This window comes from Anarhichas minor, unplaced genomic scaffold, assembly GCF_050575085.1.
Source record: "Anarhichas minor isolate MPS153535 unplaced genomic scaffold, ASM5057508v1 ptg000028l, whole genome shotgun sequence".
Lineage (NCBI taxonomy): Eukaryota > Metazoa > Chordata > Actinopteri > Perciformes > Anarhichadidae > Anarhichas > Anarhichas minor.
Genome location: NW_027466474.1, coordinates 8,831,296 through 8,854,425, shown reverse-complemented (window position 1 = coordinate 8,854,425; position 23,130 = coordinate 8,831,296). Strand labels below are relative to the sequence as shown.

Here is a 23,130-nt window from a genome sequence, read left to right as displayed (position 1 = left end):
AATTCTTTGTAACATATTTCCTGGAAAGAATGTGGCCCTTAATCTAGAAAAATAGAGCCTGTTCAAGTGGTAGAGTTTCAATTAATTAAATGAATTGCTGGCATAACCACAACATGTAACCAAATTCTAAATTTGATGAAGGGTTTAATCTTTCTTTCAGGGAAATCTCATTTTCACTATAATTCAATTATAGTGCAGCGCTTTACAGGAAACTAACATTTGTTGCAGGAAAGACAATACAAATGTCTCCCGTGCATAGATTTTCTAATTCTTCACTTTCACCTGACACACTTAGATGCCAACAGTTATTATCTGAAATGTCTGTAGAAATAATGAAACTGGTACTTACTTTCTCAGCATATAATGGGTGGCTACGTTTCACATCCGTGACAAAATGAAAGGTCTACTGTTTGGGCAACAGCGTTTTCAATGATAAATATTAACTAGTTGTGGGAAACATGCATTGTAATACAACAGGACAGGAAATAAAAAAAATAAAGGTTGAAATAGGCTATTTGAGACATTGTTGGAAAGAAAAGCCTCGCTCTCAGTTTGTATATTGTGTTTTTTCAGGATCCGCTTGTAAGACCCAACCTTTAACACAGAGAAATGTTAAAATAACAACTTTTCCTGGTGTGATTAAAACTTCTACTCCTACTTGGAGCGCCTACTGCCTGGATGCAGATTTCTGGAAGTATTTCAGCAAGATCACATTTAGGCTATACTGGAGGAAAACGTATCATCGTCACCGCACCATCGTTACAGTGACAATGGGTGGTGCTGTTACACTATATATCTACACGGTGGCTGTGTCCGTGAGGGGGTATCATTATTTTACAAGTGCATTCAGTGATAACCCAAAGAGACGGATTGAGAGACTGGACTAAAAAAGCTTTCATTTTTTGTCAGAATGGAGGCAGAAACAGACCTTTATCGTTAATATCCGTCAGAGGAAACTGAAAAATCCCGGAACAATTTTTTGACAGATTGAAGACCATTGCTTAAAAGGCTTTTTATTAAAAATGTCGAGAACGAACATCAAGGAACAATGGCTGGATGTGTGGATTTCTTTTTCTCTAGCCCTGCTGATTGTGACTCATTTGGAAGGAATATCTGCTCAAATACGGTATTCCATCCAGGAAGAATTGAAAATAGGCACGGCAGTTGGAAATGTGGCAAAAGACCTTGGATTAGATGTTGGAAGACTGACGGATAGGAATCTTCGTGTTGTGTCAGGAACAAAGCAGGATCTGTTTCAGGTAAATCCGAGAGATGGAGTTTTGTTAGTGAACCAGAGAATAAACAGAGAGGACCTGTGTGCAAAAACTGCTCCATGCATCACAAATCTGAAAGCCGTTGTAGAAAATCCCCTCGAGATGCACCAAATAACTGTTGAAATACTCGATGTAAACGACAATTCGCCGACATTTCCTGAAGAAAACTACACATTAGAGGTGCTGGAGTCCGCCATAGTTGGATCTCGATTTCAAATGGAAGGAGCACACGACTTGGATGTTGGTTTGAATTCCTTACAATCATATAAGCTCAACCACAACCAGTATTTTCGCCTGGAAACGGAAGAATTTGGGGAGGATGGAAAGGTTCCATTCTTAATCTTACAGCGACCTTTAGATAGAGAACACACCGCTCAACACTGGCTACTCTTAACAGCTAATGACGGGGGTAAACCATCAAAATCTGGTACTATTAATATCACTGTTATTGTTTCTGACATTAATGATAACTCACCAGTGTGTGATAAACAGAAATACACCATAACAATAAAGGAAAACACACCCGCAGGAACATTTCTGCTGACAGTAAACGCATCTGACTCGGATGAAGGGGTTAACAGTGAGATCGAATATTCTTTACGGAGTAAAATTAGAGGACTCTCATCTGAACCGTTTGATTTGAATAACAGAACTGGCAAACTAACGGTGAAAGGAGGTCTTGATTACGAGGAAAAGCAAGTGTATGATATTAAGATACTGGCTGCGGACAAAGGTGCAGTGTCTCTCTCCACACACTGCAACGTGGTTGTTAGAGTGGAAGATGTGAACGACAATCAACCCGAAATAGAGATCACATCCCTTTCAAGTCGCATTCCAGAGGATGCACCTCCTGGCACGGTGGTGGCGTTGATGGGTGTGACGGACCTCGACTCAGGTGTGAACGGACAGGTGGTCGGCAGTGTGTCCGGTCATTTACCTTTCGACTTAAAGCCGTCCCCTGACGGACAGTCATACTCTTTGGTCACCAGGGACTACCTAGATAAGGAGACCATACATAAGTACGATATCACAATAACGGCTAAGGATTTAGGGAACCCCTCGCTGTCATCAACGAAGGTGATACATGTAGATGTGCTAGATGTTAATGATAACAGTCCTTTGTTCACTGAAAGCCCATATGCTTTTTATGTGCCTGAAAACAACAAGGCTGGGATGTCGATTTTTTCAGTGAGAGCTGAAGATGCTGATGGAGGCGACAATGCTGCAGTCACATATTCACTCGACCGCAAGAGTTCGGGGCCCACCCTAACTTCCTTTTTAAATATAAACGAAGCCAAAGGCACTATTTCCGCGCTAAAAAGTTTTGACTTTGAAACACTGAAAACGTTCCAGTTCCGAGTTGTTGCCACAGATTCCGGAACTCCGTCACTGAGCAGCAACGTCACAGTGAACGTGTTCATTCTGGATCAGAACGACAACGCTCCAGTCATCCTGTATCCAGTCAGCTCTAACGGTTCTGCTGAAGGTGTGGAGGAGATTCCCCGCAATGTGAACGCAGGACACTTGGTGACTAAAGTCAGAGCCTATGACGCTGATATAGGATATAACGGCTGGTTACTGTTTTCACTGCAGGAAGTTACTGACCACAGTCTCTTTGGTTTGGACCGCTATACAGGACGGATCAGAACACTTCGCTCATTCACAGAGACAGACGAGGCTGAGCATAAACTGGTCATACTGGTGAAAGACAATGGGAACGTGTCACTCTCAGCAACAGCTACTGTGATCGTCAAAGTTGTGGAGCCCAAAGAGGCTTTTGCTGCTGCTGATGTTAAAAGTGCAACAAATGACGAGGAGGATAATAATGTGACTTTTTACCTGATGATAACTTTGGGCTCAGTTTCAACACTTTTTCTCATCAGTATCATCGTGCTGATTGCAATGCAGTGCTCTAAATCCACAGAGTATACTTCTAAATATCTACAAGAGACTAATTATGACGGGACACTGTGTCACAGCATCCAGTACAGATCTGGAGACAAACGCTACATGTTAGTTGGACCCAGAATGAGTGTAGGATCTACTATAGTCCCGGGCAGCCATGCGAACACTCTGGTGCTCCCTGACAGGAGACAGGCAACTGGAGAGGTAAGATATACATTGTTCTATTTACATCATTCGCACAACAGTATTTAGTTGTAGTCAATACATATGTTTTTCTTTGCCGTTCCCTTTCCGCTGCTGTGAAATGGGGCTGTCCATGGTGCTGACATTTTTTTTTGTGTGGGTGATTTTGTTGAATTAATGTTTCGCAAACAAATGCAAATAATCACTCGGCCTGTTGTTCTGAATAAAGACTGTATTCCACATTCAGTTAGTATCCTTACGTTCAGCCACATGCTTTGTATTAAGTGAGGCCAGATTTACAATGCGTGTCTCCTGTTCTAACAAAGCATTTGATTGCAGGTGTTATTGTTTGTCTTCATCGATTATCCATTAACCACACACCTGAGTCGCACGCTGATTATGAGTGTCTGAGAAACATACCATGATACGTTGGATGAGGAATGCCTGATCCTATGAGGAATGCATGGGAAGGGGGGTTGTAATCAGCTCATCGTGTGTTCTACACAACTGTACTAATTGCAGCATGGGCAATCAGGCATATTGCAGTCAATTTTAATAGCGAAGAAGTTAGTAAAGCGAAACATTTGGGATTTCGTATGGTATTGTTGCCCACTGGTCACATGGTGTCAGTGTGGCCTAACTAGTGGTTGTGTTGCTCATTCTGTAGAGGCCCTGCCCATCTCTGGATCATCTCTTATCGAGGAGGTACGCTGACGGAGTACACATCATGGCTATGCATCAAGTAATATGAACAGCAGTTAATAATATGTATGTGTGAAAGCTTACATTTGAGAATCGTGAAATGGATCTTATCAGACTGGTTCGATGAGCAATTGGTTCACTGTATTTTGCTAAAAGAAAGCCTTCATTTTGTTTGCTTCACAATGGAAGAACGAAGACAAAGGCGCCGAGTGAGCTGCTGGTGGGTTGTCGGGATTTTGTTGCTGTGCTGTGGAGAACGGATTTTGGCTCAGCGTAGATACTCTGTTCCAGAGGAAGTACAAGTCGGATCCCCAGTCGGAAATGTTGCCAAGGATTTAGGGCTTGACATCAACACTTTGACGGACCGGCGGTTTCGTATTGTTTCGGGGCCCAACCATGCTCTGTTTCAATTAAACCAAAACAATGGAGTGTTGTATATTGGACATATTGTGGACCGCGAAGAGCTCTGTGATGGAATCAAGGTTTGTTTGATAAACCTAAAAATTGTTGTAGAAAGCCCACTGGAAATACATTACGTTGGCGTTGAAATAATGGATATTAATGACCATTCACCGATTTTTCCAGAAAGCGAGCAGAAACTGGAAATAGCAGAGCATACTCCTCCGGGTACTCGTTTCCAAATCCATGCTGCTAGAGACCCTGATATCGGTCCACAGTCAGTTCGATTATATAAGTTGAGCACAAATGATTTTTTCGATATTGAAATAAGAGACAGCGAGGAGGACAAGATACCATTTTTAGTCCTGAAAAAGCCTCTAGATAGGGAGCAAAAGTCAGAACACCATTTAGTGTTAACGGCTCTTGATGGGGGCAGTCCGTCGAAATCTGGGAGCCTTAATTTGACTATAACTGTGCTGGATGCAAATGATAACCGCCCTGTATTCAGCAAAGACATATACACTGTGTCATTAGATGAGAATGCCCCGATAGGAACTCTTGTAATACAAATAAACGCTACAGATTTAGACGAAGGGTTGAACAGCGAAATTGAATACACGTTTGGAAAAACACAGAAGAAAAAAGTCCATGATACATTTGAATTAGACAGCGTCACTGGTGAGATTCGAATGAAAGGAAAAGTGGACTTTGAGGACACGGAGATTTATAGACTGGATCTGCAGGCATCAGATAAAGGCCAGCCACCTTGGACGGCCGAAAGTAGAGTAGTGATAAAAATAAAAGATATGAATGATAACCAGCCAGACATTGAGGTAACATCATTGTCCAACTTAGTCCCAGAAGATTCAAAGCCTGGCACAGTAATATCACTTATTAGTGTTACGGACAAAGACTCGGGCTTAAATGGTAAAGTTATTTGTAAAATCTTGGATAATGTTCCGTTTGATTTGACGCCATCCATTGAGGAAAACATGTACTCTCTTGTCACAAAGGGGCGTTTAGACAGAGAAATTGTGTCGCGTTATGATATCACAATAACAGCTACGGACTGTGGTGAACCTCCTCTTTCCACACGAAAATCCTTGAGTATTCAGGTGTCAGATGTAAATGACAACAGGCCGCTTTTTAGTCACAATCCGTTTGAACTTTATTTGGTAGAAAACAATACCCCGGGCGCATCAATATTTTCTGTCAGCGCTGCTGATAGTGATCTGAATGAAAATGCAGCAATAGCATACCACGTTGTGAGAGGTAATGGGCTGCATCGTGATATGACATCGTTCCTGAATGTAAACTCGGAAAACGGACATATATCCGCACTAAAAAGTTTTGACTTTGAAACACTGAAAACGTTCCAGTTCCAAGTTGTTGCCACCGATTCCGGAACTCCGTCACTAAGCAGCAACGTCACAGTGAACGTGTTCATTCTGGATCAGAACGACAACGCTCCAGTCATCCTGTATCCAGTCAGCTCTAACGGTTCTGCTGAAGGTGTGGAGGAGATTCCCCGCAATGTGAACGCAGGACACTTGGTGACTAAAGTCAGAGCCTATGACGCTGATATAGGATATAACGGCTGGTTACTGTTTTCACTGCAGGAAGTTACTGACCACAGTCTCTTTGGTTTGGACCGCTATACAGGACGGATCAGAACACTTCGCTCATTCACAGAGACAGACGAGGCTGAGCATAAACTGGTCATACTGGTGAAAGACAATGGGAACGTGTCACTCTCAGCAACAGCTACTGTGATCGTCAAAGTCGTGGAGCCCAAAGAGGCTTTTGCTGCTGCTGATGTTAAAAGTGCAACAAATGACGAGGAGGATAATAATGTGACTTTTTACCTGATGATAACTTTGGGCTCAGTTTCAACACTTTTTCTCATCAGTATCATCGTGCTGATTGCAATGCAGTGCTCTAAATCCACAGAATATACTTCTAAATATCTACAAGAGACTAATTATGACGGGACACTGTGTCACAGCATCCAGTACAGATCTGGAGACAAACGCTACATGTTAGTTGGACCCAGAATGAGTGTAGGATCTACTATAGTCCCGGGCAGCCACGCGAACACACTCGGGCTCCCTGACAGGAGACAGGCATCTGGAGAGGTAAGATCTTAAAAGCATTACCCACAAATACAGCTCTTTGCTTATTGGTGACCGCTGTCCATGGTGCTGAAACGCTTTTCTTTTATCGAGTAAAGGAGACTTACTAAGACATCTATAAATCATTTATCTGCTTAGCAACACTTGGTCAATTTATTTTTGACAGTTGCGTCTCTAAACAGTCCGTGGAATTATAACAAGTAACGGATTGAGAGGCATAGAGTTTGTGGTGTTTCTGTTGAGTTCTGTGTTCAGTTTGTATGGGCTTCATTGTTTAAATACTGAGCAACATGACTGAATGAATGAAAAATTGATGACATTTGATTGGACATCTTCCCATGTTTCCTGAAATATCTTGACTATTTGTTTTCAAACATAATTATGTAGCAACACGATCACATTTGGGGCGACTGTGACTTAGTGATAGCGCGGGTTGTGCTTCAATCAAAAGATCCCCGGCTTCGCTAGTCCATGTCAATGTGTTGGGCAAGACACTTAACCCCAAATCGCTCGGTAGGCTGTGCCTGTGGTGTGTGAACACGAGTGAATGTTAGATAAAAAAAAATCTTGCTTAAAAACAAGCGATGTGTTAACTTTCAATAAAGTTTCTAACTTTGAATTGGACAAAGCTATAGTATATCCTTGATTATATCTATAGTATATTTCGTTCCTTTAATGACCTCCGGGTGTCACTGCAACGTTGGGAAACTATTGAAGACGTTGTACCTCCCCTGAAAAATCTTTTGTCTGGCATTTACAGCAGGGCACATATTTGAATGAAGCACAGCCGATGGATTCGCGTTGTGCATTTTTTTATTATTTGATGGAAAACGGGTTGGATATAAAGCTTTTTTGTGCCAGTAAAATCCTTTATCGTGTTTTTTTGAAGTTGTAGTATAATGATGGGGGCCGAAAGAAAAGGTCGAAAAAGGGAGTATGTGTTTGTGTTTCAAGTGGCTCTGTTGCTTTTTATCGGAAAGCAGGCCTTTGCTCAGATAAGATACGCTGTTCCAGAGGAGGCGAAAGAAGGAACTGCTGTTGGAAATGTTGCGAAAGATCTTGGCATTGAAATTACGTCGTTATCTGACCGACGGTTCCGTGTTGTTTCTGGATCAAAGGAGACATTTTTTGAGGTAAACCAGAACAATGGGGCTCTGTTTGTCCATAATAAGATCGACAGAGAGGAGCTCTGCCACGGTGGTGGTGCATGTCTAATGGAGCTAAAAATACTCGTCGAAAACCCCTTGGAAATGCACTATGTAGTTGTAGAAATTACAGATGTCAATGATCACTTTCCTAGTTTCCCTGAAAATGAACAGAGATTTGAAATAGGTGAGCAAACATTGCCAGGAAAGCGATTCCAACTGCACGCCGCTCGTGATCCCGATGCTGGAAGTAATTCTATTCGCACATACACTTTGACTACAAACGAATATTTTGAAGTCGACATCCGTCAAAGCGATGAGGACAAAATTCCATTTTTAGTGCTGAAGAAATCGTTAGACAGAGAACAAAAGAACAAACACACGCTACTGGTTACAGCAGTTGATGGAGGTAAACCTCCAAAATCCGGGACACTAAATGTTTCTATTATTGTTCTTGACAGTAATGACAATCGTCCGATGTTTAGTCAGGAGATTTACCAAATTACATTACACGAAAATGTCCCAGTCGGTACTTCAATGTTTCGAATTAATGCAACGGATTCCGATGAAGGCACCAACAGCGAAATTGAATACAGCCTTGGAAAAACTCTGAAGAAAAAAGTATATGACATTTTTGAATTAGATAAATTAACTGGAGAACTTAGAGTTAAAGAATTGGTGGACTATGAAGAAAACGACGTTTACAAACTTGATGTTGAGGCATCCGATAAAGGAACGCCTCCACTGACAGGTGAGTGTAGAGTCATTATAAAGATTAAAGACGCCAATGATAATCCACCAGAAATAGATGTGACATCACTGTCAAATATAGTATCTGAAGACTCAAAGCCTGGTACAGTCATTTCACTGCTTAGTGTTGTCGATAAAGACTCGGGTGTTAATGGAAAAATTATAACAAGCATAACATCAGACGTGCCTTTTGAATTAAAGCCCTCCTATAAGGAGAATATATATTCAATTGTCACTAAAGGATTTTTGGATCGAGAGGAGGTGTCACATTATGAAATAACAATAAAAGCCACCGATTGTGGTGAACCTCCCTTATCAACATTTACAACATTGAGTATTCAGATATCGGATGTAAATGACAACAGTCCACATTTTGACCAAAATCCATTAGAGGTTTACCTGATAGAAAATAACGTTGCTGGAGCGTCAATTTTCTCTGTCAGCGCAACAGACAAAGATGTGAATGACAATGCAGCAATTTATTTTCATGTTGCAAGAGGAGCAACTGAAAATGATATAATATCATTCCTGAATATCAACTCTGAAAATGGAGACATTTTGGCTCTAAAAAGTTTTGACTTTGAAACTCTGAAAACGTTCCAGTTCCGAGTTGTTGCCACAGATTCTGGAACTCCGTCACTAAGCAGCAACGTCACAGTGAACGTGTTCATTCTGGATCAGAACGACAACGCTCCAGTCATCCTGTATCCAGTCAGCTCTAACGGTTCTGCTGAAGGTGTGGAGGAGATTCCCCGCAATGTGAACGCAGGACACTTGGTGACTAAAGTCAGAGCCTATGACGCTGATATAGGATATAACGGCTGGTTACTGTTTTCACTGCAGGAAGTTACTGACCACAGTCTCTTTGGGTTGGACCGCTATACAGGACGGATCAGAACACTTCGCTCATTCACAGAGACAGACGAGGCTGAGCATAAACTGGTCATACTGGTGAAAGACAATGGGAACGTGTCACTCTCAGCAACAGCTACTGTGATCGTCAAAGTCGTGGAGCCCAAAGAGGCTTTTGCTGCTTCTGATGTTAAAAGTGCAACAAATGACGAGGAGGATAATAATGTGACTTTTTACCTGATGATAACTTTGGGCTCAGTTTCAACACTTTTTCTCATCAGTATCATCGTGCTGATTGCAATGCAGTGCTCTAAATCCACAGACTATACTTCTAAATATCTACAAGAGACTAATTATGACGGGACACTGTGTCACAGCATCCAGTACAGATCTGGAGACAAACGCTACATGTTAGTTGGACCCAGAATGAGTGTAGGATCTACTATAGTCCCGGGAAGCCACGCGAATACACTCGTGCTCCCTGACAGGAGGACACCTGGAGAGGTAAGAGTCAGAAAACAATCGGATATATAATGTTTTTACATGAACTGCCTTCTGTCATTGCGTTGTGCTTAATTGCATATATAAGGACCTTGTACAGAAAACAAACTGCTCAAAACAAACTAAACCAAGTCTGTTTAAGTTTGAAGCTCATAATTTGGATCTTAAACGTTAGTCTGACTTCAATTACAGATGATGTCTTCACTGGACGGTGTTCACTGAATAGAGATGTATTCAAGTCAGAGCTCCAAAGGGCTTATAGGTTCTCTGCTATAATATGTTGACAAAGGCCATAGAGCAAATTTGTGTCGATGCTTCACTTTCCACTCGTTTGTAATTTTCAGGCATATGTCAAACATTTGAAATAGATAAAACTGTTAATTCTATGTAAAAAAGAAATATTAGGAAAGTTGAAGTTACTGGTGTTTGTTGTTGACATGTGAGTACTGAGATTAATATTGGACTACCATCGATAAGAAAAAGACCAGCAAAATGAATGGTTCCAATTACTATCCACAAAGTTGTTTTTGTTCATACAAAGCGTAGAGGGTTACATTGCATATTCGTTTATTTATCCTTGTACCCAATTACCTCTGGGTGTCAGTATTACATTGGGAAACCTTGATTCTTCGTCCCTCCCCTCATAAAGCTTTTGTTTGCCGGCTGAAAGAAGCATAGAAGGGAATTTAATCGAGCTTGCCACCCCACGGAATGATGTTGTGCAATTTATTAAATATGCAACTCACGATGAGTTTGAAGTAGACTCGTATTGCAGCAACGGGTTTTTGTGTATTTGTTGTTGGAAAAAGATGGGGATCCAACGACAAACTCAAAGAAGGGTTTGCTCCTGTTTTGCTTTTCATTTGGCTCTCCTGTTGTTTGTCGGAATACGGGCTTCGGCAGAAATCAGATACTCTATTCCAGAGGAGGTACAAGATGGAACTGTTGTTGGAAATGTTGCGAAGGATCTTGGCCTTGACATCACCGCTTTGTTTGGCCGACGGTTCCGTGTTGTTTCTGAATCCAAGGATGTATTTTTTGAGGTAAACCAGAACAATGGGGCTCTGTATGTGCATAAGAAGATCGACAGAGAGGAGCTCTGTCACGGCGGTGGTGCATGTCTAATGGAGCTAAAAGTCATAGTCGAAAATCCTTTGGAAATACACTACGTAGTTGTAGAAATTACTGATGTAAATGATCACTCTCCTAGTTTTCCCGAAAGGGAACAGATATTTGAAATAGCTGAGCATACATTGCCAGGGACGCGATTCCAACTGCACACTGCTCGTGATCCCGATGCTGGAATTAATTCTATTCGCACATATAGTTTGACGTCAAACGACCACTTTGAAGTAGACATCCGTCAAAGCGATGAGGACAAAATACCATTTTTAGTGCTGAAGAAATCCTTAGACAGAGAACAAAATAACAAACACACTCTACAGGTTACGGCAGTTGATGGAGGTAAACCTCCAAAATCCGGGACACTAAATGTTTCTATTATTGTTCTTGACATTAATGATAATCGTCCGATGTTTAGTCAGGAGATTTACCAAATTGTATTACAGGAAAACGTTCCCATCGCTACTTCAGTATTTAGAATGAATGCTACGGATCCCGATGAAGGCCCCAATGGGGAAATTGAATACAGCCTTGGAAAAACTCTGAAGAAAAAAGTATATGACATTTTTGAATTGGACAAATTAACTGGAGCGATTAGAGTAAAAGGACGAGTGGACTATGAAGAAAACGACGTTTATAAACTTGATGTTGAGGCATCCGATAAAGGAACGCCTCCACTGACAGGTGAGTGTAGAGTCATTATAAAGATTAAAGACGTCAATGATAATCCACCGGAAATAGAAGTCACCTCACTGTCAAATACAGTGTCCGAAGATTTAAAACCTGGAACAGTCATTTCACTTATTAGTGTGAGGGATAAAGACTCGGGTGTCAACGGAAAAATGATATCAAGCGTAATCTCAGACGTGCCTTTTGAATTAAAACCTTCTTATAAGGAGAACATATATTCAGTAGTTACTAAGGATGTATTGGATCGAGAGGAGGTGTCAAATTATGAAATAACAATAAAAGCCACCGATTGTGGTGAACCTCCCTTGTCGACATTTAAAACCCTTAGCATTCATATATCAGATGTAAACGATAATAGACCACAATTCCTTCTAAAATCATTACAGTTTTACTTGGAAGAAAATAACATTGCTGGAAATTCAATTTTCTCTGTCAGCGCAACAGACAGTGATTTAAATGAAAACGCAGCTATTTCATATCATATTGTAAGAGAAGGGAGTCAAAATTACGTAACGTCATTCCTAAATATGAATTCTGATAATGGACACATTTCAGCGCTAAAACGTTTTGACTTCGAAACAATGAAAATGTTCCAGTTCCAAGTTGTTGCCACGGATTCTGGAACTCCGTCACTAAGCAGCAACGTCACAGTGAACGTGTTCATTCTGGATCAGAACGACAACGCTCCAGTCATCCTGTATCCAGTCAGCTCTAACGGTTCTGCTGAAGGTGTGGAGGAGATTCCCCGCAATGTGAACGCAGGACACTTGGTGACTAAAGTCAGAGCCTATGACGCTGATATAGGATATAACGGCTGGTTACTGTTTTCACTGCAGGAAGTTACTGACCACAGTCTCTTTGGGTTGGACCGCTATACAGGACGGATCAGAACACTTCGCTCATTCACAGAGACAGACGAGGCTGAGCATAAACTGGTCATACTGGTGAAAGACAATGGGAACGTGTCACTCTCAGCAACAGCTACTGTGATCGTCAAAGTTGTGGAGCCCAAAGAGGCTTTTGCTGCTGCTGATGTTAAAAGTGCAACAAATGACGAGGAGGATAATAATGTGACTTTTTACCTGATGATAACTTTGGGCTCAGTTTCAACACTTTTTCTCATCAGTATCATCGTGCTGATTGCAATGCAGTGCCCTAAATCCACAGAATATACTTCTAAATATCTACAAGAGACTAATTATGACGGGACACTGTGTCACAGCATCCAGTACAGATCTGGAGACAAACGCTACATGTTAGTTGGACCCAGAATGAGTGTAGGATCTACTATAGTCCCGGGCAGCCACGCGAACACTCTGGTGCTCCCTGACAGGAGGACACCTGGAGAGGTAAGACAATGCATGATTATAATAGATACTGTACGACTTTTATATTGTAACTTTTTGGCTGACTTATACTTTCTCTAAATGGATATGTGCCATGGTGGTTAGTTTTTTTTAAATAAAATGTTTGCTGTTTGTGAAAGAGCTAAATTGTTGCCATATGGTTTTGGTCAAAGTCTGACAATGTGCAATGCGTTCCCTCTCTTGAAATCGTAAAATGTGTTATTGCTATTTAGTCCAGCACTGTTACCAGCATAACATGTTGTGTCCTGCTGTCCATACTGGAATCTTGTCGTGATGATTTTGCTCACGTTGTGGTGTTTTAAACGTATCTAGACTAGAAGAGAGAGTATTTTACTTATTTTAGCAACACTCGATAATGTAGACTACTTAGTTAAGATAATCGACCATATAAGATTATTGCTCTGTCCATGGTGCTGAATTTTTGTCTTATGTATCTTAGAATCATAGTCCTGAGTAGTAATGGAAATACTTCAGTGGTTGGTGACAACGGGCTACTAAGCTATTGCAACCTGTTTGTTTCATTTGCTGTTGGCTGTCGGGCGATATTGTTGCGAATAAGCTCAAAATGTAGTTGACTGTGGAGCATTTCGTGAGACTCAACTTCGCACTGGGGATGTTTCTGTTCTATGTTTTATATTATTTTTCTCCTTTATACTAAACGAAGGCATTTGGTGGTCCACTGGGTGTCAGTGTTACATTAGAGTATTGCTAAGGCGTCAGTCAAAATTGACTCTGCCCCTTTCAAATTGTGTATTCCAGCTCGAACGCAAATAATGCCCTCGATTCTGATATCATCTCTCCGTCGCGAACGTGGTTTTCTGAAATACAATCTCGGGAGAACTAAAGGTGTTTGAAGAGGAATATATTTGTGGATGCTATTTCAAATGATTACACCAAAGGAAACAAAGGACAAAGAGGCAGAATGACGTCTTGGACGGGTCCTTTATTTCTCTCTCTCCTGTTTGGCTTTGTTGAGCTGATTTCGGCTCAAATAAAATACTCGACTCCAGAGGAAGTTAAACTAGGAGCAGTTATTGGAAATGTTGCCAAGGATTTGGGCCTTGATGTCAGTACATTGATAAACAGGCGTTTTCGTATTGTGTCTGGACCTCAGGACGCGCTATTTGAGGTAAACCCGAACAATGGCGTTTTGTATGTTCATAAGAATCTCGATAGAGAAAAGCTGTGCGATAGAAATGTTGATTGTTTAATAGATCTGAAAATCGTTGTTGAAAATCCACTTGAGATCCATTATGTCACGGTGGAAATAACGGATGCTAACGACCATGCACCGATGTTTGTCGAGAAAGAAAAGGTTCTAGAAATAACGGAGAATACTTTGCCAGGAGCACGATTTCAATTACCAGGCGCACGTGATCCAGACGTTGGAGTAAATTCAGTCCAGCGCTATAAACTTAGTCAAAACGATCATTTTAATCTTGAAATTCGAGAAAGGGGAGAAGATAAAATTCCCTTCTTAGTGTTGCAGAGGCCATTGGACCGAGAGCAGAAAACCAACCATTGCTTGATTTTAACCGCTATGGATGGAGGGACACCACTAAAATCAGCTAATCTTAATCTTACAGTCATGGTTCTCGATATCAATGACAACAGACCAACTTTTTCGAATGAGGTTTATTCTGTGATATTACAAGAAAATGTTGCCTTCGAAACGCTTGTGATAAAAGTCCAAGCAACTGATCTGGACGAGGGAGCTAACGGGGATGTCGAGTACGCCTTTGGAGGTGACATGAATGCCAAGGTGTTGGAGTTATTTACTCTAGACATAAATTCAGGCGAGATTCGAGTTAAAGGACAAATTGACTATGAGACAGCTGATGTTTTCAAGTTAGACGTACAAGCCTCTGACAGAGGTCAGCCCCCGACAACAACGGACTGCAGAGTTATAATAAAGATCCAAGATGTAAATGACAATGAACCAGAAATAGAGGTGACATCAATATCAAGCATGGTCCCAGAGGATTCAAAACATGGGACCGTGATCTCTCTTATTAGTGTTACAGACATTGATTCCGGCCTGAATGGCAAAGTAATGTGCAGTCTGACGGGGAATGTACCATTTGAATTAAAACCATCGTTTAAAGAAAACATGTACTCTTTAGTGACAAAAGACACATTGGACAGAGAAACTCTGTCACATTATGACATTTCAATAACAGCTACAGATTATGGTGAGCCTCCACTTTCCACATTCAAAACTTTGAGTATTCAGGTGTCAGATGTGAATGACAACGTCCCAGAGTTTTCACAGAGTCCCTTGGAATTATATTTGACGGAAAACAATAATCCTGGCGCATTAATATATTCTGTTAGTGCAAATGATAAAGACTTAAATGACAATGCAGCAGTGTCTTATCGTATAATTAGAGAGAAAGGCGGACATAATGACATGGCATCTTTTCTGAATATCAATTCGGAAAATGGATACATTTCAGCCCTAAAAAGTTTCGACTTTGAAACTCTGAAAACGTTCCAGTTCCGAGTTGTTGCCACAGATTCTGGAACTCCGTCACTAAGCAGCAACGTCACAGTGAACGTGTTCATTCTGGATCAGAACGACAACGCTCCAGTCATCCTGTATCCAGTCAGCTCTAACGGTTCTGCTGAAGGTGTGGGGGAGATTCCCCGCAATGTGAACGCAGGACACTTGGTGACTAAAGTCAGAGCCTATGACGCTGATATAGGATATAACGGCTGGTTACTGTTTTCACTGCAGGAAGTTACTGACCACAGTCTCTTTGGTTTGGACCGCTATACAGGACGGATCAGAACACTTCGCTCATTCACAGAGACAGACGAGGCTGAGCATAAACTGGTCATACTGGTGAAAGACAATGGGAACGTGTCACTCTCAGCAACAGCTACTGTGATCGTCAAAGTTGTGGAGCCCAAAGAGGCTTTTGCTGCTGCTGATGTTAAAAGTGCAACAAATGACGAGGAGGATAATAATGTGACTTTTTACTTGATGATAACGTTGGGCTCAGTTTCAACACTTTTTCTCATCAGTATCATCGTGCTGATTGCAATGCAGTGCTCTAAATCCACAGACTATACTTCTAAATATCTACAAGAGACTAATTATGACGGGACACTGTGTCACAGCATCCAGTACAGATCTGGAGACAAACGCTACATGTTAGTTGGACCCAGAATGAGTGTAGGATCTACTATAGTCCCGGGCAGCCACGCGAACACACTGATGCTCCCTGACAGGAGACAGGCATCTGGAGAGGTAAGACTTTAAAAACAGTGTTTAATGCAATATACTGAGATTTTAATAATAATTTGTTTGTGCATTGCTCAAAGTTTGCTTCTTATTGTGTCTCTAAAACCTTTTGCACCGATAACAGTACCAACTTTCAACAAAGTATGAGTTTCTATCATGTTCATGTCTTGTTTATCAGTGATAATTTACATTGACAGTTATTTTAGAATACAAGTCAATAGTAAAATGCTCTACGTGACAAGATAGCTCCGTCTACAGCAGCTACACCTTGCTCTCTGCTATTCTCTCACTGCCTGTCTCTCCTCTGGGTTGTCATGCACAAACACACTCCTAACTATGATATATTTCCTTTGATTATGACCACTGTCCATGGTGCTGAAAAGAAAATGGTCTCGTTTCCCAGCCCAAGAGTACTTCGTCTGTTTTGGGGAATATTTAGGAAGTGGGTTTTTGATATGAGTCTCAGAATATTCCAAATTCTAACCAACTGCATGATAAGTTCGAAGATGTTACAGTGTTTCTGTTGAGTTGTTTGAGCAATATGCACCTAGTCGTAATAATACTGAACTACTTTTATCATTAGAGGGAAAGGCTGTGCTGCTTCTTGATGATGCTGTCTATGGTGCTGAAACGCATGATTGTGTCAAACAGACATGTAATGTTAAAGAAAAAAAAAGTATTTCAATTATGAATTAATAGCTGTCTTTCTAAAAGAATGCATGACTTCAAACTGTTTGTGTTAAAATAGTGCAGTTTGTTAATTACCTCTGGGTGTCACTATTACATCGGTAAACCATTAACGGTTTTCTCCCTCCCCTTTCAAGGCTTTTCTTTTCTACTGAACAGAGCTAAGAAGGTTACTGAATCAAGCACACGAGCCGATGGAGTCACGTATTGGTTTTTGAAAATGTGCGATCTTCAGAGAGTTGGATATAAATAATTGTTTGTTGAAGTAACAACCTCCCGTATGTATATGTGTTGTTGGATAACGATGGGGATCGATTCAAAATCTCGGACAAAGGACTGCTCCTGGTTGGCTTTTTATTTGGCTCTACTGCTGTTCGGAAAACAGGCTTTGGCTCAGATACGGTACTCTATTCCCGAGGAGGTACAAGAGGGAACTGTTGTTGGAAATGTTGCGAAGGATCTTGGCCTCGACATCACCTCTTTGATTGCTCGACGGTTCCGTGTTGTATCTGGAAGTAAGGACGCTATTTTTGAGGTAAACCAGAATAATGGGGCTTTGTACGTCGACAAGCACATTGACAGAGAGGAGCTCTGTCAGGGCAGCGGTGAATGCCTGATGGAGCTAAAGATCCTCGTTGAAACCCCTTTGGAAATACACTATGTGCTTGTAGAAATTACTGATGTAAATGATCACTCTCCTAGTTTTCCTGAAAGGGAACAGATATTTGAAATAGCTGAACAAACATTACCGGGAAGGCGATTTCAACTGCACACTGCTCGTGATCCTGATGCTGGAATTAACTCTATCCGTACATACACTTTGACGTCAAATGAACATTTTGAAGTAAATATCCGTCAAAGCGATGCGGGTAAGATACCATTTTTGGTGCTGAAGAAATCGTTAGACAGAGAACAAAAGAATAAACACACGCTACTGGTTACAGCAGTTGATGGAGGTAAACCACAAAGATCCGGGACACTAAATGTTTCTATTATTGTTCTTGATAGTAATGATAATCGTCCAATATTTAGTCAGGAGATTTACCAAATTGTAATACAGGAACACGTTGCTCTTGGTACTTCAGTATTTAGAATGAATGCAACAGATCTGGATGAGGGCACTAATGGGGAAGTTGAGTATAGCCTCGGAAAAACCGTAAGGCGTAAAGTCTACGATATGTTTGAATTGGACAAATTAACTGGAGAGATTATAGTTAAAGGGGTGGTGGACTATGAAGAAAATGACGCATATGAACTGGATGTTGAGGCATCAGATAGGGGAACACCTCCACTAGCAGGTGAGTGTAGAGTCATTATAAAGATTAAAGACGTCAATGATAATCCACCGGAAATAGAAGTCACCTCACTGTCAAGTACAGTGTCCGAAGACTCAAAGCCTGGAACAGTTATTTCGCTTATTAGCGTCACAGATAAAGACTCCGGTGTCAATGGAAAAATTATTTCGCAAATATCGAATGACGCACCTTTTGAATTGAAGCCCTCCTATAAGGAGAACACGTACTCGGTTGTCACAAAGGGAGTTTTGGATCGAGAGAAAGTGTCACATTATGAAATAACAATAAAAGCAACTGATTGTGGTGAACCTCCCTTATCTACTGTTAAAACACTGAGTATTCAGATATCAGATGTAAACGACAACAGTCCACATTTCCAACAAGCCCCTTTAGAGTTTTATCTTGTAGAAAATAATATTCCAGGAAGATCAATTTTCTCTGTCAGTGCAAAGGACGACGATTTGAGTGAAAATGCAGCGATTTCATATCATATTGTTAGAGAAGGAATTCAAAACGACATCATGTCTTTCCTAAATGTAAATTCTGAAAATGGACACATTTCAGCCCTAAAAAGTTTTGACTTTGAAACCCTGAAAACGTTCCAGTTCCAAGTTGTTGCCACGGATTCTGGAACTCCGTCACTAAGCAGCAACGTCACAGTGAACGTGTTCATTCTGGATCAGAACGACAACGCTCCAGTCATCCTGTATCCAGTCAGCTCTAACGGTTCTGCTGAAGGTGTGGAGGAGATTCCCCGCAATGTGAACGCAGGACACTTGGTGACTAAAGTCAGAGCCTATGACGCTGATATAGGATATAACGGCTGGTTACTGTTTTCACTGCAGGAAGTTACTGACCACAGTCTCTTTGGTTTGGACCGCTATACAGGACGGATCAGAACACTTCGCTCATTCACAGAGACAGACGAGGCTGAGCATAAACTGGTCATACTGGTGAAAGACAATGGGAACGTGTCACTCTCAGCAACAGCTACTGTGATCGTCAAAGTCGTGGAGCCCAAAGAGGCTTTTGCTGCTTCTGATGTTAAAAGTGCAACAAATGACGAGGAGGATAATAATGTGACTTTTTACCTGATGATAACTTTGGGCTCAGTTTCAACACTTTTTCTCATCAGTATCATCGTGCTGATTGCAATGCAGTGCTCTAAATCCACAGAGTATACTTCTAAATATCTACAAGAGACTAATTATGACGGGACACTGTGTCACAGCATCCAGTACAGATCTGGAGACAAACGCTACATGTTAGTTGGACCCAGAATGAGTGTAGGATCTACTATAGTCCCGGGAAGCCACGCGAACACACTGGTGCTCCCTGACAGGAGGTGTGCGACTGCAGAGGTAAGAAATGTTTAAATAGTATTGCTCAGGCTGGTGTTTCTATAACATAAATGGCCGTGGCCGTGAACACTTTTTGTATCCACAAGGTGTTGCTTTCAACAAGGGTTATCGACTTTTACACTGATTATGTGTCACACTATTTTGATGAAGTTTTAGTATTTCACTTTCAAATGCGAAGTATACAACTTACAGAATACATTTACAATATCGTGAGAAATCTGTTTGCATAGTTGATTTGTTGTCATGTGAGATGACCGGTGAATCGACACTATGTAGCCTACAGTGTTTGATTGTAAGATTATGTTGTCAAAAGGAGAGATTAATTCGTTTTTGTGATAGAATCGCATGGTGGCACTAAACAACCAGAAATACGCATCACAGGACTTCATCATCGGTCTTTGAGACTGCCTCTAAAGCATTCAGGGGGCAGACCAATATTCTCCGAATGAGCTTTGTTCTTATGATTTTCGCGTTCATACAACCCGCACGCATTGTAAGGCGGTGATTTTTCTTCAATTAAGGACATGTAAACAGTCTGTATCACTTGGTATTCACTGGATTTATACATTGAAACCAGACAATGGAACACAGCCGACAGGACTCCTGGCGACAAGGAAACAAATGGATGGGCTTGGTGCTGTCTCTGAGTCTGATTTTTGGAAAGGCATCGGGACAGATAAGATATTCTATATCGGAGGAGGTCAAAGAAGGGACTTCTGTTGGGAATATTGCAAAGGATCTCGGAATAGATCCAATCATATTAAAAGCAAGGGGATTTCGTATTGTCTCTGGCTCCACCGAACCCCTTTTCCAAGTAAACCAAAATGATGGGATTTTATATGTAAATCGTCACATTGACCGTGAAGAAATATGCCAGCGGACCAATGTCTGTTTGATAAACCTGAAGACCGTCCTAGAAAACCCACTGGAGATCCATTATGTTGCTGTGGAAGTGTTAGATGTAAATGACCATTCGCCCTCTTTTCCGGAAGACAACAAAAGGATAGAGATTTCGGAGTCCACTTTACCGGGAACCAGATTTCAGTTGCATGCTGCTCTTGATCCAGATGGTGGTATGAATTCCGTTCAACAATACAAATTAAGTCCTAATAATCATTTTCGGCTCGAAGTGAAAGATCGCGGAAAAGATGTCAAAGTGCCTATTTTACAATTACAAAGCCCGTTAGACAGAGAGGCCTCGAGCAGCCACAAACTACTTCTTACAGCCCTGGATGGAGGCAAACCTCCTAAATCAGGGTCCATGGATATATTTATAGATGTTCTAGATGTGAACGATAATGCGCCAGTTTTTACAAAAGATGTGTATTCTGCAGATATAAATGAAGATGCACCGATTGGAACAATAGTCATACGAGTAAATGCCACGGATATGGACGACGGTTTGAATGGAGATGTTAGCTATTCTTTCGGTAATGTAAATATTAAAGTACGTGAACTGTTTGATGTCGACCCGATCACAGGTGAGATAACTGTGAAAGGACAATTAGACTATGAAGTGGATGACAGTTACGAGATAGATATTCAAGCTTCCGACAGCGGTGCTGTTCCATTTAGAACGGACAAAAGCGTGAGTGTAAATATTAAAGACAAAAATGACAATGCACCTGTAATTGAGGTGACGTCACTGTCTAACACAATTTCAGAAGATTCCAGATCAGGAACAATGGTAGCACTTCTTAGCATTACGGATTTGGACTCTGAAGTAAACGGGAAAGTTCTTTGCTTTGTAAAAGGCGATGTCCCTTTCACAATAACACCTTCAATACAGGAAAACATGTACACTGTCGTGACAAAGTCACAGCTTGACAGGGAAAACAAATCGATTCATGATGTAACAGTAATCGCAAAAGATGCAGGTGAACCAGCCTTAACAACCGAAACGACGTTGAGAGTTATTATATCCGACGTTAACGACAACAGCCCAAAGTTTTTAATGAGGCAATACAATTTCTACGTCACCGAGAATAACCCTGCAGGAGTGTCGGTATTTTCATTAATTGCGTCTGATCATGACGAGGGAGACAATGCTCTTATTTCTTATCATATTCTCAGAGATGCAGCTTATGCAAATGCAGTGACATCATTTCTGAATATAAACTCTGAAAATGGAGATATTTTGGCACTAAAAAGTTTTGACTTCGAAACTCTGAAAACGTTCCAGTTCCGAGTTGTTGCCACAGATTCTGGAACTCCGTCACTAAGCAGCAACGTCACAGTGAACGTGTTCATTCTGGATCAGAACGACAACGCTCCAGTCATCCTGTATCCAGTCAGCTCTAACGGTTCTGCTGAAGGTGTGGAGGAGATTCCCCGCAATGTGAACGCAGGACACTTGGTGACTAAAGTCAGAGCCTATGACGCTGATATAGGATATAACGGCTGGTTACTGTTTTCACTGCAGGAAGTTACTGACCACAGTCTCTTTGGTTTGGACCGCTATACAGGACGGATCAGAACACTTCGCTCATTCACAGAGACAGACGAGGCTGAGCATAAACTGGTCATACTGGTGAAAGACAATGGGAACGTGTCACTCTCAGCAACAGCTACTGTGATCGTCAAAGTCGTGGAGCCCAAAGAGGCTTTTGCTGCTGCTGATGTTAAAAGTGCAACAAATGACGAGGAGGATAATAATGTGACTTTTTACCTGATGATAACTTTGGGCTCAGTTTCAACACTTTTTCTCATTAGTATCATTGTGCTGATTGCAATGCAGTGTTCTAAATCCACAGAGTATACTTCTAAATATCTACAAGAGACTAATTATGACGGGACACTGTGTCACAGCATCCAGTACAGATCTGGAGACAAACGCTACATGTTAGTTGGACCCAGAATGAGTGTAGGATCTACTATAGTCCCGGGCAGCCACGCGAATACACTCATGCTCCCTGACAGAAGGACACCTGGAGAGGTAAGACTCTAAAATGTAGCAAGTATGGGATCTTCCGTTCGGATGTGTATCACATGTTTTGAGGTTGGTGGTATGTGTGTTGTCTTAGTAAGTGTGTTTAAACTACGTCCAGACAGGTTTGTAAATGCTACTGTGCGTTCTGTTTTCAAAAGAACAGATGAGTTGATGATGTCAGCTTACTATAATTTTGAACTCAGCTTTCTGCTTCTGTTTGTTTTCTTAGAACTTGTCATCCGTAGAGTCGCACATAAATGATTTTCGTTTCCGAGTGAGAGGAAAAAACTAATGCCTCACTGGATTGTAGGCCTGTTTTTGAGCAGAGAACTTATTCATCAAACATCTATAATTGTATTACGATTCAAAACATCGCATGCCTACACTGATATGCAGTAGTAGTTGTCATCTTTGTAAGAACGGCATAATAATTAAGGACATGAATAATGTGGTTAATTAAGACAGGAAAAAGGCTGCAATTCTGCTTGGCATCGCTTTCCATGGTGCTGAAATGCAATTACTTTATTGTTGTCAGGCAAGAATATGAGCAAAGCTTAAAAAAACAAAATGGTTCAACCACTTCATTTGC

The 23,130-nt window shown here is 41.2% G+C and overlaps 6 protein-coding genes across 6 annotated transcripts; all 6 read left to right on the top strand.

Moving 5' to 3' along the window:
- Positions 1–1,022: 1,022 nt before the first annotated feature.
- Positions 1,023–4,113, top strand: LOC142963066 (protocadherin alpha-3-like). The gene is made up of 2 exons (XM_076103766.1): positions 1,023–3,383; positions 4,030–4,113. Exons 1-2 carry the CDS (start codon positions 1,023–1,025, stop codon positions 4,111–4,113), a joined length of 2,445 nt encoding a protein of 814 aa, XP_075959881.1.
- A 133-nt stretch (positions 4,114–4,246) lies between these two features.
- Positions 4,247–6,610, top strand: LOC142963065 (protocadherin alpha-3-like). The gene has a single exon (XM_076103765.1). It carries the CDS (start codon positions 4,247–4,249, stop codon positions 6,608–6,610), a length of 2,364 nt encoding a protein of 787 aa, XP_075959880.1.
- An 887-nt stretch (positions 6,611–7,497) lies between these two features.
- LOC142963064 (protocadherin alpha-6-like) lies at positions 7,498–10,468 on the top strand. The gene is made up of 2 exons (XM_076103763.1): positions 7,498–9,846; positions 10,448–10,468. The coding sequence occupies exons 1-2, from the start codon at positions 7,498–7,500 to the stop codon at positions 10,466–10,468; spliced, it is 2,370 nt and encodes a 789-aa protein (XP_075959878.1).
- A 184-nt stretch (positions 10,469–10,652) lies between these two features.
- LOC142963063 (uncharacterized) lies at positions 10,653–16,287 on the top strand. Its single transcript, XM_076103762.1, has 2 exons — positions 10,653–13,004; positions 13,879–16,287. Exons 1-2 carry the CDS (start codon positions 10,653–10,655, stop codon positions 16,285–16,287), a joined length of 4,761 nt encoding a protein of 1,586 aa, XP_075959877.1.
- Positions 16,288–17,260: 973 nt separating this feature from the next.
- On the top strand, positions 17,261–20,014 carry LOC142963062 (protocadherin alpha-8-like). Its single transcript, XM_076103761.1, has 2 exons — positions 17,261–19,612; positions 19,952–20,014. The coding sequence occupies exons 1-2, from the start codon at positions 17,261–17,263 to the stop codon at positions 20,012–20,014; spliced, it is 2,415 nt and encodes an 804-aa protein (XP_075959876.1).
- Positions 20,015–20,192: 178 nt separating this feature from the next.
- Positions 20,193–22,559, top strand: LOC142963060 (protocadherin gamma-A4-like). The gene has a single exon (XM_076103760.1). The coding sequence runs from the start codon at positions 20,193–20,195 to the stop codon at positions 22,557–22,559; it is 2,367 nt and encodes a 788-aa protein (XP_075959875.1).
- Positions 22,560–23,130: the final 571 nt, after the last annotated feature.